The sequence below is a fragment of the Coccinella septempunctata genome, chromosome 2 (assembly GCF_907165205.1).
Source record: "Coccinella septempunctata chromosome 2, icCocSept1.1, whole genome shotgun sequence".
Lineage (NCBI taxonomy): Eukaryota > Metazoa > Arthropoda > Insecta > Coleoptera > Coccinellidae > Coccinella > Coccinella septempunctata.
Window position 1 is genome coordinate 32,832,819 of NC_058190.1, and position 15,404 is coordinate 32,848,222.

General features: G+C 35.8%; 1 protein-coding gene across 3 annotated transcripts in view; it reads left to right on the plus strand.

The window, feature by feature from the left end:
* Window positions 1-15,404, plus strand: part of LOC123306396 (heterogeneous nuclear ribonucleoprotein K) — a 207,029-nt gene that overhangs the window by 133,897 nt on the left and 57,728 nt on the right. For all 3 annotated transcript variants that reach the window (XM_044888377.1, XM_044888375.1, XM_044888376.1), the window contains one exon: window positions 8,093-8,149. In XM_044888377.1, the coding sequence (XP_044744312.1) occupies window positions 8,093-8,149 (57 nt within the window). The remainder of the gene's footprint in view (window positions 1-8,092; window positions 8,150-15,404) is intronic.

Below are 15,404 nucleotides of genomic sequence, written 5' to 3' on the forward strand. Positions count from 1 at the left end.
TCTTAATACATTGATATAATAATTAGGTATTTATTGGTACCTTAAGATATTTACAATGTATAGGACAAGTCAAATGAAGAATGAAAAATCTATTTTCGGGAACTTATTCTACGATGACATTCATCGAAAATCCTGTAGTAAACTTTTCGCATTAATTCTCTCAAACATAAAATTCTCAAATGCCACCACTTTTTTTGGGTGTCTCAATAGAAGGAAATTCTTTGTCATCCTTTTCATTCACAATCTTCCTGATTGTGGAAATATTCAGCTGAAATATAAGTCGTTTAGATTCAGATGAAACATTATATAAATTCTATTACATTGAATATGTTCGCTACCGTCTGACGTATTGTGGATTTGAGAATATCAGGGTATAAGTATTTGAACGAGCGGACCTGATTTCTCGATAACACTTCCTGAAACCCTGTCTCTTTTTTCAATCAACTTCGGCATTTTCGTAATAAAAATTGATATTAGTTGTGGCAACGGCGTTATGACATTAAGTCCCAACCTTACTCCGTTCTAGTTACAAAAACTTGAGAAAATTATTTCATGGACAATCGACTGCTAAAATAAATGTGAATGGAGTATACGTACCATTGACTTAATTGTGTTTTTTTCATTAATAAATCTCTACTAATTATCTGAATAATGTATTGAATAAAATGTTATTCTGATAATTTGTGAAACTCACAACCTGGATCTGGATATTTCCCTGGCTATTGCTTGAAAGTGATATTTGAGAAATTGAAATGAGGGAAATGAAGGAAAATGTATAAAAGTATAACTTTTATATTTCAGAAAAATCTCTGCTTTTCAAGTAAGAATTCAGGAACAATGAGGACCTTACAAAGTTCTTCTTTCTGTTGGGTGGATTATCAGGTCATACAGACAACACTTTGCATTTCGGTGTAAAAATCCTGCTTCACCAAAGCAATATCGAAGTTATAGCTACTCAAACTTACGTCCAGTTTCATAATGAAATTTCAAGTCCCTTCAAGCTTAAATCTGCCTGTAGTGTCATTTTTAGTAGGGTTAAAGGAAGATTTAAAATTTAAGCGACTAACCCCGGGTTTCATAAAGGTTGATTGGGGAATCAATACTTGATTGACGAATAGATGTCAATTTGTTTTTAATCGATAATACAGTCACAATCATTCAGAATATCATTCTCGCATCAAATTATGATATTCATACGTCCATTAAATCATTCTCAATTGCTACTTCCTCAATATATTCAGTAATGAAAATTTTTCGGTGATTTCGTTTTAGAAATCGAGTGACTGTCAAAACGTTGATCGGACAATCAAAGTTTCATGAAACCCTGCAAATGTTTGATTATGAAACACGTAAGTTTATTTGAAGGGAATACTCTTTCCTCCGTTTTTTCGAGTTCTTCTGCTGCTTGAGTGTTAAGCTCGGTGTTGAGGGAACCCTACATGCCCCTTAGGTTCGTTAATCATCTCCCATTCATTCAGCTGTTAATATTTCTCAAAAAACTGGAAAAAGTTAAACAAATTCGGACATTTCCGACACTTTATTAACCCATGCCAAGTAATCATCAAATTTCGTTTGTGTCCAATTTATAAGATCTTCCTTTCGCTCCTGGAACTGTTCAACATTGTAGGTTGTGGTCCAGAACTTCGACAAATTTCATCATTCGTATTTTATGGACGACGCGATTCCGCCCATTACGGAAAAACCGACTGTTTCTTTGCTCCGGGAAGTCGTTGTTCCAAAGGTACTCTTGACGGGTGTACGAGGGACATGCTCCACATAAATTAGCCGTGCTCACATCCGGCGATTCGAGAATAAACCGATTTGCCGATTCGGAGGGTACACTATCGAGGAGCGCGAATAAATTACCTAAAAATAACGTGGAAGCGATAGTTTTTATTTACCCGGGCACGTTCTCCTCGCGTTTTACTCTTTCATAACCTCTCCCGACAATAATCGAGATATATTTTATTGCGCGTTTAATGTTTCCTCATAGAAATAGTACATGAAGGTGTAAATGAAATTGGCCACATCGAAAGCCCTATCGTGATAAATAAGGTAAAAACGCGATGGGAATGGCAATGCTGCAATATGAAAGGGGGAAATTTAGGGTTCTCTCGAATTTACAGGGGGTTCATGTTCGTGCCAAGATGAGAACGAAATGTCGCCATAAATTCGGAGACGTCATTTTGTTTTCTTTTTGTTCGGTTTGCATTCTGTCGTTGCGAATGAAACGGTTCAACGGACTCGGACAGAAATATTTATGGACGATCGAATTGTTTTTCCTGCGCAATGTGAAATATCGTTTTTTGGAAAATAGCTTTGCGCGGTTTCACTCCTATTGTAGCACAGTTTTACATCAATTCTCGTGCTCTCTTCCTTCATTATGTGGGTCCACTAAAATGAGTATGGGTAATACTCATGTGGATACGCCGAGAATCCACTTTGATGTTCTCAATCTACTGAAAAGGACAGCTCCGAAATGGACTTTAAAGCCTCATTAGTTGTTACGTAGGCATGTAAACAACTTGAAATATAACATCGATGTATGAAAATATCGATATCACGCTACGATTTGTGGTTTGGAATGGAATGGAAGTTTTTTATTTTTTCTTGTTATGATGTGTCACAATAGTTTTCTTCAAGAGCAATCCGTATTAGAGAGTATAGTAGTTTTGAAAGCCGTTTCCCAGTTAAACCGCTTTCCTTGTTGAGTTATTGCATCATAAAATAAAAAAAATAATGTACTTTCGTTAAGTACTTTATTGCACACCCATATCTTTGCATTATAAGATAGCTGATTTCCTAGAGTAGACACTTAACGCTTTATGAGTTATTGGAATATGCTGAAAACCACCGTTCTCACACTTTTTTGAACATTTCTTCTGGACATTTTTTTTTTTCAAGAAAAACTTTACCAATTTCAATCTTTGCATTACGTCGTATTATCACACTGGTGTTATAAGCTATGGAGCAGTATTCTGGGTTGCTAAAGCAGAGCAGACGAGCACGAGAAACAACAAGGTACAAAGGCTTGCCTATGCGTGCATCACTGGAGCTATGAGAATATCTATTGAAGGTTCATTTATGAGATAATTCAAAGTCAGAGAGCCTGTTCCTCTCTAAACAGGTACATCTCATCAGAGAAATTTTTTAGAGATGTTATGATTAGAAAAGTAAGCATTGAGAAGAACTTTAACATGATGCTCTGTAAAAGGGAAGAATCGGAAAAGGCATACACTACTCAGAATTTAAAGTTAATATCATTAAACGGTATACTGATGATTCAAAAACCACGACAGTGTACAGGGTGGGCAAAATTCGTTGTCTACTGAGGGGATCTCGAGAACTATAACAGCTAGAAAAAAACGGATGACATATTCTCGAGCTCTTTTTTCATGACTAATCATAATCTAAAAAGAAAATCGGCAAATCTTTTTTAGATATTGAGTTATAAAAAATATTGAGATTTTGACCATTCCGAAAAGTTCTCGTAACTTTTTTGTCGTTGAAGTTACAGATCTAAAATTTGAACCTTCTTCGGCACTTTCATACGTAGAATCTACTGACAAAAATTTTTTCCGAATTCAAAAATATCAAATTCAATAAAAGTTTGCATTTAAAAAAATTAATGTTCACCTAATTATTCGAAATGAAAAAATATTTTGAGCTCATCAGTGGATTTTCCACGTAGAAAAGTGCCTCTAGAAGGTTCAAGTTTCAGATTTGTAACTGCAAAGACAAAAAAGTTATTGGAACTTTACGAAATTGTCAAACTCAAACACGAAGTATCGTAGGAGGCTGCGGTTTTCACCATTCTTTGTTTCTCCGAAAATAAGCTTTCTTCTAGCTGCTATAGTTCTCGGGATCCTCTCTGTAGATAACAAATTTTCCCCACCCTGTACACTATGTTCAGTATGTTTGTGCGAAAATCATTGAGACAAATGGATTTCATCAAATATGAGGATTTTCAGATTACAACCTACATTTTTATTGTTTTAGTCGACTCTACGTAGCAAAAGAAGGGGTTTCTAAATAAACCCTATAACTTGAATGACTTATAATCCATCATCTCTCTAAGAAGCACTCAACTGACAAAACCATGTTTTTCTGTGATATCCAAAAATGTGTAAAAAAGCTTGCCAAGTCGATATTTATACAGATTTTTTTTATTCATGTTCTGATGAAGGATTCTGAGATAGGCTGCGAGTCGTTACATGGGCACTTTTTACATCCATATAATTTTGTAGGAAATATTGTTTTGAACTATAGTTTCTAACAAATAGTGTTTGGTGCACGAACATTCGCAACAAACAATTCTATTATTACTCCCCGTGTTTCAAATGTTGGGAAACATCTAAGAATTTACGAATCAAAGAGTCACCATTTTTATTTTGATCCTGAAAACCTATCGACATCTGGTAACCAGAAGAATGTTCTACTTTCGTTAAATAGCTCGATCTCGAAATACCAAATGACATAAGCTCCATATGTTTGTTCACTAACGCACAGAATGTGAATTATAGGGTCTGCCGAAAAAAATGATAGGGAAGATTCTATGGAGTTCCAACCAATACTTGTCATAATTACTGTTATTATCTGCACGGTAGTCCTAATGTATGTAAAAATTAGTTGTATTTCATTCTTCATGGCTAATTACGTCAAAATTCTTTTCTGATAATCGATGTCGTATAAATTTCTACCTGTAGGTTTTGAGGGACACCAATCCTTCGGAAACTACGCATTAGCATCACTTGACATGGGATCTCAATTTGAAAATGCGAGCTCAAAATCTTGGAATCTAATTCGATTAAAGATGAATATCTTGGACATTTAACTACTATTAAAGAAAATGTTCAAATGTGTTAATTCAATCTAAAATTACGCAATTTCTTCATAAATGGCTAGACCCTTCGTTGCTGAGGATGCTTGTGGATGGGTTTTTCTTTAATTAACCCCTTTTCAATTATGGGGGTGAAATGTTCAGCTTTGATAACACTTCAAAATCATGACAAGCTCCTCAATCATTCGTGAAAGACTGCATAATTCCAATAAAAATTGAACTTTTCGAGCTTTTTTCTACAAATTATGGTGGACTTTTCACATTTTTCTCTCGAATTATAATAATTTCTGGGAACATTATACTTTTGTTATGTGCTCCTAAAATTCCATAAAAGTGGTAAATGTAGGTTTGGTGAAATGAACCCCTAAATAATTCATCTCGCAAGCTAGAGATGCGAACACATCTAGTGAACAGTGTCTGACTGGTATCTCCATCTCATAAAATTGGAATTTAACGGTTCTCACGATCCTCTGACAACCCCCAAGTCCTTTTAGCCTGGGGTTGCCGATATCGAGTTATCCCGATTAATTACATTCGGTGTTGGGCTCTTTGCCGAAACTGACCTCTGGGGTTTTCTCGTTATTGCAACTTCGCAATGTTTTATACCAGAGGCGAAAGGTCCTTTCTAAAGACCCCTTAATCGAACATCACAGGAAACGGTAGAACAGCCGGGTTGTTTGAGGTCACCGGATGTGTTAAGGCGTCTTCTGATGGCGAATATTAGGTACATTATTCGATACATCCATCCTTGATCTGACGAAGGCTGTAGTTGTAATGACCTCATAGTAGAGTTGTTGAGTGCTCTGTATAGAACAGGAAGAAAAAATCCCTTGCAGGAATGTTTTTTTTTCTTTAAAATAATGATTTCTGCGACACCATGTTGCGTTTCTATATACCAGTCACAAAGTCATTCATACAAGTGAGTTAATTGAATGTTTAAAACTCATAAATATGTTGTATACAAAATTTTATGCCATTTTAATTAGGTTTCAAGTGATAACACTTTCCAGAGAATTATGTTATTTATGAACTGACATGAAAGATATAGCTTCGATTGATTGTTAGAACATTACTCAATCAAGAGCAAGATGACGTGTATTCACTCATGCTCATGTTATTGTGAAATTAAAAGATAAACTGAACAAGCTTCATACTCTTGTTGCTAAGGGTTGAATAGTGGCATCTTTAAACGTCAAATGGGATAAATATATTAATTCCATTTCGATGTTGAAAGACGACATTGTTCAACCCATTTAGTGAAATTATTGTTTTAATTAACAATAAAATTATACAGGGTGTAACTAACTAAATGTAAAACATTCACGGAGGTGATTCCTCATGGAAAAAAGATAGGATCTTTCATATAAAGAAATTTCATTGGAGCATCCCTTGTTAAGACATCCCTTGTACAGCCCCTTAAACAATTTTTTTCACAAGCACTCTAAAAGTTACAATATTGAAATTAACCTGAGGTTTTCTACTACCTAAAAGACACTTAGCCAGTAATTTATCTGGTTTAGCCCATGGTTGTAAGGGGTGGAAAACGCAACCCCTAAAATTTATTTCCAATTTAAATTTTTGTCTTATTATTTGTTTATCATTTAAAAATGTATTTCCGATAGCCTGTTTCATTCTTAACAAAAAATTGTTTTGGGTTTTTTGCCCAAAATAAACCAGTTCGCAGCAAAAAATTATTTTACGAACAAAGATACATCGTAATGAATGCGAACTGGATTTATTGTTATTTTGCAGTTAGTATACCTGCAGCAAACGATTAAAGGGTAATTAACAAAACTAATTTATTAATAACAAAACACACAACATGTAGAAATCATAGTAAATGTCCAATATATTGTCTACCTTCAGACATAACCCATGCATTTACCCCCTTTAAGGGGCTGTACCTCAACAAGGGATGCTCCAATTCATATGAAAGCTCCTATCTTTTTTTCGATGGGGAATCACCCCCGTAAATGTTTTACACTTATTTAGTTACACCCTTTATAACATGAGCATGAATGGATAAATGTCATCTTGCTCTTGCTATGCCAAGGTCCTTGGATTCGAATCACACTGTCAGGGATCTTTGCTGACATGGGATAGCCGTAATACCATGAAGTGAAGTGCCAGAGACACTAAAGTGACTCTACTATAGGTAGTAGGGCATTGTGGCGTTGAAGGAAATGAAAAAGCCGATGAACTTGCAAAAAGAGCATCAAGGTTAACAGCTGCTGGACCTGAGCCTTTCTGTGGGCTTGGAAAAGACCAATATGCGGCTCAGCAATGGGAGTTGAACAGCAGAATAACTCTCTGGAGAAACACTCATGGACTTATTCCAGAAAACTGCTAAAGCTGTCACAAGCTGAGCTTCGAGTGATGGTGGGACTGCTGACAGGGCACTGTCGGTACAAATATCAGTTGTACCGTATGGGGAAGTCAGCAGATGAGATTTGTAGCTTCTGTGAATCAGAAGCAAAAACAGCTGAACACATGGTTTGCAAGTGTCCAGAGCTGGCTGGCCTAAGAACCGTCCATATCGGGAAATGGGTCCTGGATACTCACGATGTAACAGCCAAGGCCCCTGAGGATGTTGTCGGTTTTATCAACACGATGGACGACCTCCTTGGGTTCCTATGAATGAGTAGGGTAGCAGTTTGAAGGATGAAAGTAAACTATGGTGTGCTTTGAATGAGAAACTTCACTACCTGCCTGTTGCTAAATGAATAGACTAGTGAACATACCCTTGCTATTTTACATGGGGCTGTTAATGCTAATATGTACTAGCATTGGTAATTTTGAAATGCACGAAGGTTTCAAAACATGATAATTATATTCTGATTCATTATTTATAACAATTATTATTATAATCTTGCGGAATGAAGCAGAATGAATAATATTGTAAATAAAATGAAATTCATGTCTTCAAATCTACCTAATTGCGGAGATCGAAATACGTGGAATGAATTATTGCCTGTCAAAATAATTTCATAATTTGAAAAAGAGTAAATCATGAATAATCTTGTCTTGGGATGGAGATTCACAAGGTATTCCTACTCCCCTTTAACGTTTTGAGGTCGAAGCTCGCTTGGGTCCCAAATTTTCTGTTTTTTATTTCATTATGAGTGGTCCACAGGTGAAATATTTGTAAGTGTGAAATTTGAGCATCATGAAATATTCCATGTAAATTGTCGTACTTGGAATAAAAAAAGTGTACTTATTAAAAATCACCCTTGACGTTTTTTCTTCTTTCAGGTTGCCGGTTCCATTATTGGTAAGGGAGGCTCGAACATAACGAAACTCAGAAGCCAGGTCAGTATTAAATTGGGATTTGCACATCATCTCATTATTATTGCTATAACGAGTGTTCGCTAACCCCCAGACCGCACAATTTCGATATCAAGTAATCCGGACTGTTAACAATCACAACGTTAACTTCAATACGATCCACCGAAAACAAAGGAGATCTGCTTAATTAAATCCTTTTGTTAGGAACGATATCAAAATTGGTCTGATGGTCAGAGAGCACTTTCATCCTTACCGGGTTAGATAATGCGGGTTTATTATAGTTATGTTCATAAACTGGGTTAAGATTATGCGGCTTCGAGCGATTTTCGGTTTGATGTTCCTCATTACTATGGAAGTAAAGAACGGATTATGTGAATAGCCAAACTACGAGATGTTTCCGGAGTTAGCTTATCGGTACTTGTTCGAGAATATTCATTCAGAATTCGAATCCCAGCTGTTCAGAATTCTCCATATCATTGATTCTTTCTTAGCGACAACTCGCCAAAAATTGCAAATTAACTTTGTGTCGATGCTTTAATGCGTCGTCCACACCGAAGCTCGAACGACAACTCGTGGCGTTAGGATTGATTTGCCGTCCACAGTAAATCTATCGGTGAATCCATACGTACGCGTGGAGTACTCGCCTGGACCTAGAATGGGGAATACTCTTCAATTTGGGTTATAACAGCATATGCAAGTTTAAACTGAATAATTATGAGTTTCATTCATGAACTTTTCAAGTGCACCGCGGAAACTATTCAAAATCATTCTTCAAATATGAGGTTTCGAAATTTAAATCGCTTCGTTTCTAGTTCACGATTTGGCAACAGCGCCTACTAGAAAATAAAAAGAACAATGGCTTGTTTATAAAATAACAGCTGATGATTCACAGCCATCATAAGGCGCGTACTCACTGGGGGGGGTTGAAACAAATCATTACTGATATTTGTATTGACTCAAATTGAAAAAATCACCTGAATCGTCTGAGTCGTTCGAAAGTTATCTCAAAAAAAAAAAACCTATTTATGAGAGTACCATTTGTAGGCACATTTTCTCACAGGGGGGCGTCACGTCGCCGTGGTATGAAAGTGAATTAAAGCATTCCTTAATCGTTTTTACATACTAGGTATATTCACACCTGAAAAATCACGTAGTGCCGGGACATCCTGTATACTCTTCACGATTGTCTTTTGTCTTGTTCATTCTTATTTTGTTTCTTTTTGGCTATACAATAAGCTGATGGCGTTTCTAGCTTGGACCAATGGTGATATAATATCTTCATTGCTTCCTCCTTCTAATGTGAGTTTGAAGGGTTCAGTGGTTTTTATTTATTTTTGTGCCAATGTGCTTCCTCACATGAGACTAGATCTTCTGTCTTTCCTGTGTTCATCTCTAAACCTCACAAAATGTATTCTTCATTCAGCATATTGTATTGTATATTCTTGTCGTCCTATGCTATGATGGTTTGATCATCTGTATCTTGAGAAGTTGATGGTCCTCGATGATAACGATCATAGTCTCCTAAAACTATTTATACTTATCTAAGGCACAGCTCATTATGAAAACTTAAAATGGCTATATCTTTTTATCAGGGCCGAATCGGAAAAATGGTATAGGAAAAAAGGGTTTCTTGTGACCTCAAGAATTTATTGTCAAAGTATTTCACGAGTCAAAGACTCAGCCTGTATACTCAATGAGAAAAAAAATCACATTTCTCTCTTATTATTCATTAATGGCCATCCGGTAGCTCTCTCGACAGGTTCGCTGCGCACGCATGGTCAAATCCTGCTTCATCTCTTACGAATTCTTGGGAGAATATGGCGAGGGGGTCCTGGGGGTCAGACCTTGCGGGGTCGCAATATGTTCATAAACCGGAGTAAGATAATTCCCCGTTCGCTTTATTATCTTGAGCCGATTTCCAGCCGAGTTTCCTTGGGTATTATACTAATGGCTTAAAAGGCGGGAAGTGCGCCAAGAATTTATAATTTGCCAGCTGAATTATCGCGTTATTCGTAGACAAATATTTGCTCAGTCCCGTGATTAAGATCCTCCTCTCCTTCTGCACCAGTTGTTGCGGGAGTGTTGTTCAAGATTGAAATTTTAATTGAAAACAGGATGTCGGTACTGGGGTGCACTCAAACTGGAATCCGGGTTGGCCACTTTGACGTCTCTACAAACTAATTTCCGAACTCGACAGTTCTGTCCGAGAGAGTTCGCCATGCATTGAGCAGGTCGAATTTCAATTTCCGTTTTTCTTCTGGCTATTTTCATGGGCTCTAAATTTCAATCTGATGCACAAATTTTCGAAAGATCCCCAAAATGAATTTGTAGGACAACCTGAAGCTGGCGATGGAAATTCCATTATTTATTTTTTGACGCCGAACTCTGATGCCACCTCAACCAGAATCAGGTTCACGCCAAATTGCTTTCCTGCTTTGTTTACTCTTGGGAATGAAGGATTTCTCCTCAAGTTTGGGTTTATACAGTAAATGAAATAAAAATGCAACAAAAAAGGAAATGAGAAATAATGAATCCAATGAATGGTTTATACAAAATTAAATGAGAACTAAGAATGGCACAATCAAAAACTACTATGAGAGTGATATCTCAATAAAAAATTTTTCCATGAATCCCTGGAAAACAAGCGAACAAAAATTGTTTTGTTTCAATATTTTTCTTACACTTCAAAAACAAAATTTAATAAAGAAACGCGAAAAAAGGAAAGTTGGCCATCTTTTGATTTCATTAGTTTCATTTTTTTGTATAAACGCTTCCATAGTGTTGTGCATTTTAATTTCCACTATTTTGTTTAATTTCCTAATTTCTTTTTTTTTTGCTGTATAAACTCACCATGAGCGAAGTCTTAGTTAAGTACCTACTCGGACATCTTTCACGAGCAATGCCTCGAACTGATAGGTTCCTCATAGAAAAAATTCATTTTTTTTTAGGCTATTTTGTTGCACAATTTCGATTCCGTCAATTATTTTTCGTGTGTGCGTCTAAATTATGGATCAAATTCATTTTCTCAGAAGAAACATATTTGGTAACAAAATCCTGAAACAGGTCGATTTTTGTTTCACTTTTACCAAATTTTTATGCATTTTTGAAGAATTTTTGTTGCACCCTGTACCATCCCCATCAACCCTCTAATTTTTTTGAAGGGAAAGTGGTACTTTTTTGGTAAGGTCTTTGTATCTTCTTTACATGCGTGCAGAAATTTTCAAGAAGAATTTTTTTTTTTAATTAGTTCAAAGAGGTTTTCAGTATGTGCACTTTTTCATGGCTCATTTACTTTGAGACGATGGTACCTGATGAAATTTGTCACTGAATGAAAGTCGACCATTACAGTTTTGTTCATGCACAACTTTCAACCCCCTCACGTGAAAAATTAGAATGTGTGAAAGATTGCGCTTCACTCCATTTTTTTCTCCATTAAAGGCTTCGTAGGGGTTGAAAGTTGTTCATGAGCAAAACTGTAATGGTCGACTTACATTCAGTAATAAATTTCATATGGACCATCGTCCCAAAATAAATGAGCCATGACAAAGTGCACATACCGAAAACCTCTTGAACTAACTAATTTTTCAAAAAAACAATTGTTTTTTGAAAATTTCTGCACGCCTGTAAAGAAGATACAAAGACTTTGCCAAAAAAATACCACCACTTTCCCTATTCAAAAAATTTAGTGTTGATAAGGAGGCACAGGGTGCAACAAAAATTGACCTGTTTCAGGATTTTGTTGCCAAATAATTGCATTGTTGGCGTCGGATATTGGAAATAAGTTCAAGGGGTAGTTTTCGTGCACCATGCGTGAGGAAATGAAAACAGTAAGCATGTAGCTTTATAGTTGTACATAATGAGTAACACTTTTTAAAATTTTTTTTGACAAAGCCAAATCGTTTGAGAAATATCATTTGAGACGATGAAACTGAGATATTTAGTCAGTTACTAAAAGGGATTTGTCCATAAAAGACGTAAGGAGAACATTCGCTGTAATTCTTCATGTAACCCTTATAATATCGCTGTAATTCTTTGTAAACTATACAACTCCTTATTGCACAATTATCGCATTATTACCGCCGCTGTAATTCGGTACAAATTACGTTGATCATTACTGTCTAATTTTTTATCTCAGATCCAAATCTAGTTTTCATTGTGCATTTTCAATACTGCTATTAAATAATTGGTAACACGAGGATCACATTCGTCGCAATTTTTCACCGTATTGCGTAATTATCGTTTATCAGAATTCACCGCAAAATAATGTGAATCTACCTACTTTTTCATCATAGAACGCATTTGACGCTGTAACACTTGGTGAATAGAGAGGATGAAAAATTACTTGTAATTCTTCATTGTTCAGTGTGATTTCTATCATCGTTGTTATTCGTTGAAATTAAGCAGTGATTTTTGTCGCTGTAATTGAAAATTGTACCTGGTACGCGGTAAAATATTCGCTGTAATTCTGTACCTATTTTTTTGCGCAAATATCCAGGGATTTACTTCAAACGACTGTGTATTAGTCATAATTAAAAATTCGCTGTAATTCTCAAGGTATAATTTTATCCTCGCTGTAATTCTCGACGTTTTTATTGCTCATATATGTGTGCCCTGAATTCCGCCGCCAACTCGATCTAGATTGGCATCGTACCGACCGAATTTTACGATTTTTATTTTTTTTCGACGCACAATCCGTTCCGAAACGGATCCACCCCATCCGGACATGGAAGTAATGGGACCGCGGCGCGACCGACCGTTTCCTGTTTTCGAATTTCGGTCGTACACGCAGAATTCGCCCGCTTCAACGGAGCGCAACCGATGTTACCCCAGTTTATGAACTCTCGCCAGAAATTCGCCGAACCCGTCACTCATCAAAGCCAGCTTTGACCTGTCATCGTAGCTGTGGGCGTCCCGACGACGACGACATTCGCGGTAACAAGTTGCGATTCAATTTGTTAATTCGTTTTTGGCCGATCCACGAAAAGACGGCAACAGGTTGCTAATTCCGCTCGTAATTTAGCGGAAAATTTAATGCGTTTTCCTTTTTCCCTCGCTACTTTCTACCTTGTTGCCTCATAGTAAGTTTTGGAAAGATGAGGTTGATTATATCTTGTTATTATCATAGAAGCAGATTATGATAACGAGTTGGTCCATCAAAATCCCATTTGTCGGGAGGTTTTTTGTCTCGGAGATAAATACGCCTTATTACTACGTGCACTGTCATGCTCCAAGAAATTTTTAACTTGTCACGTCTATTTCTCATATTATGTCGTTTCAATTCAGATACGTTTTAATTTACCTTTTTCCAACCAAAACAATCTTTTCATGTTGTAATATTTAAATGGTTCATTATACCTTAGATATGAAATTATTTATGATTATGAGCATTAGTTTTAATTTTGTTAGTTAAGTTTGTTCAGAGTTTTGTTCTCTGTTTCGCCACTCAAGAATTATACAATATTTTGTTCCTTTCTTCTAAATTTTTGCGGAAACAGTCTTTCATCATTCGGTTCGAAAATGTCAAAATTTTATCAATTATTTATGGATGAAAAATTTCTTATAGTACTTCCATTATTTTAGAGTATTCTTTTTATTTAATTTTTTCAAATTTTATTCTTTATTAGTATTCAGCATTATAGATGGTCTAATGTAAGCTTTGAATACAAAATGTACCAACTGAAACGGACTTTAACAGGAAACCCTGGCCAATCGACGTATTTCTTTATTGGTCGTTTTCAATCCGAGTGTGGTGTAGCATATGTTTTTACACCAATTGGCTTTTCGAAATCAACTTCAATTTTCTGCATATAATTCAGTATTAATTTGTTAGATGTACATTTCACAAAGAAAATTCAGCAAAACATTAATAAAGATCACTTCGAAACCAACAGAATGTTATCGCATATCATAATATTAAAGGATGTTCAGACCTTGTATATGTTAATTAAGAACTGCATCATCCAATTAATGATTACTTTTGCAATTTTTCGCCTAAAGAATGTCACTGTGCCTTGTTTTTTCAATTTAATTGTTCGTCCAATTATGAGACTTATGTTGAATTTTGGTTTATATGTAACTTGACTTCATAATTATTGTTTTTCCCGGTTTTTCATTTCATTTCATTTTGACGTTTAAAGAGGGCATTATTCAACGCATAGCAACAAGGTGACGTTTATTCATTTAGTGAAATTTTTTTTTTTTAATTCACAAGTGAATGAACAATAACATGTGCGTGACTGGATAAATGTCATCTTGCTCTTGCTGCTATAGGTTGAATAATGCCGTAGCAACAATCAATAGTAGCGATACCTTTCATGTCATTCCATAAATTAGATTATTCTCTGGAAAGTGTTATCATTTGAATCCTTATCAAGATGGAAAAAAATTTTGGATACAACACGCGAGTTATAAATGATTATTCATTCAAGACAGTGAACCTACTCGCCCTTAGGGCTCGTGGGTTAAACTTCTTTCTAATGAGTAAATATATAACTCACTTGTTGTATGAATACCTATTATTCCTTTCAAAGTCTCAACAGTGACATCGGTGATTTCATTCCCTGTAAACAGCAACAACTTCCATAGTGATATGTGTACACAAATAGCGCTAACAATCATGAAATAGGTACTGAATAATATGCATTTTGCGTTTGGCTTAGTTTCAAACCTGTATCGTGATAACTTCTCTTTAACTAACTCAGTTTTTTATGCAAGCTAGCTAAAATCTAAAAGTTGACTTATTTATTTACTTACCTGAAGTAGCATCTTCATTTCCAGAAGCAAGCGAAGGTATCACTTCCCCTCAAAGTGAAATAATGGCCAATAATAATTCATTCGCACATCCTCAACGTTTCTAGCCAACGTGTAAAAAACACTTTATGCCAGATCATACTCAAATTGAAGTCACTTCATTTGTTTCACAACTTGTTGAGTTATATTTGAAGCTTCATTGATGAAATGAATTCCCCTGAAAATCGTAAATGGAAGTGTCTCAAAGGGTTCAGGCGAGACCATTAGAAATTATGAATAGTCTCCTGTTTCAGTTGTGACCCTATATTGAAAGCTATTATTTGACAAATCCCAGTAAATTCTCGTAATGGGATGTTAACATTGAACTGTTCAAAAGTGGGTTATTCAATATATTACCGGTCCATATTGGTTAGGCCGGCAGTGGATACCGAAACTCTGCAATTTCAAGAAAATCGGGTGCGCAAATTAAACAAGGAAATCGTCTACCATTAATAATAATCTTCTGGAAAAGATCCGAATCTTATTAGCT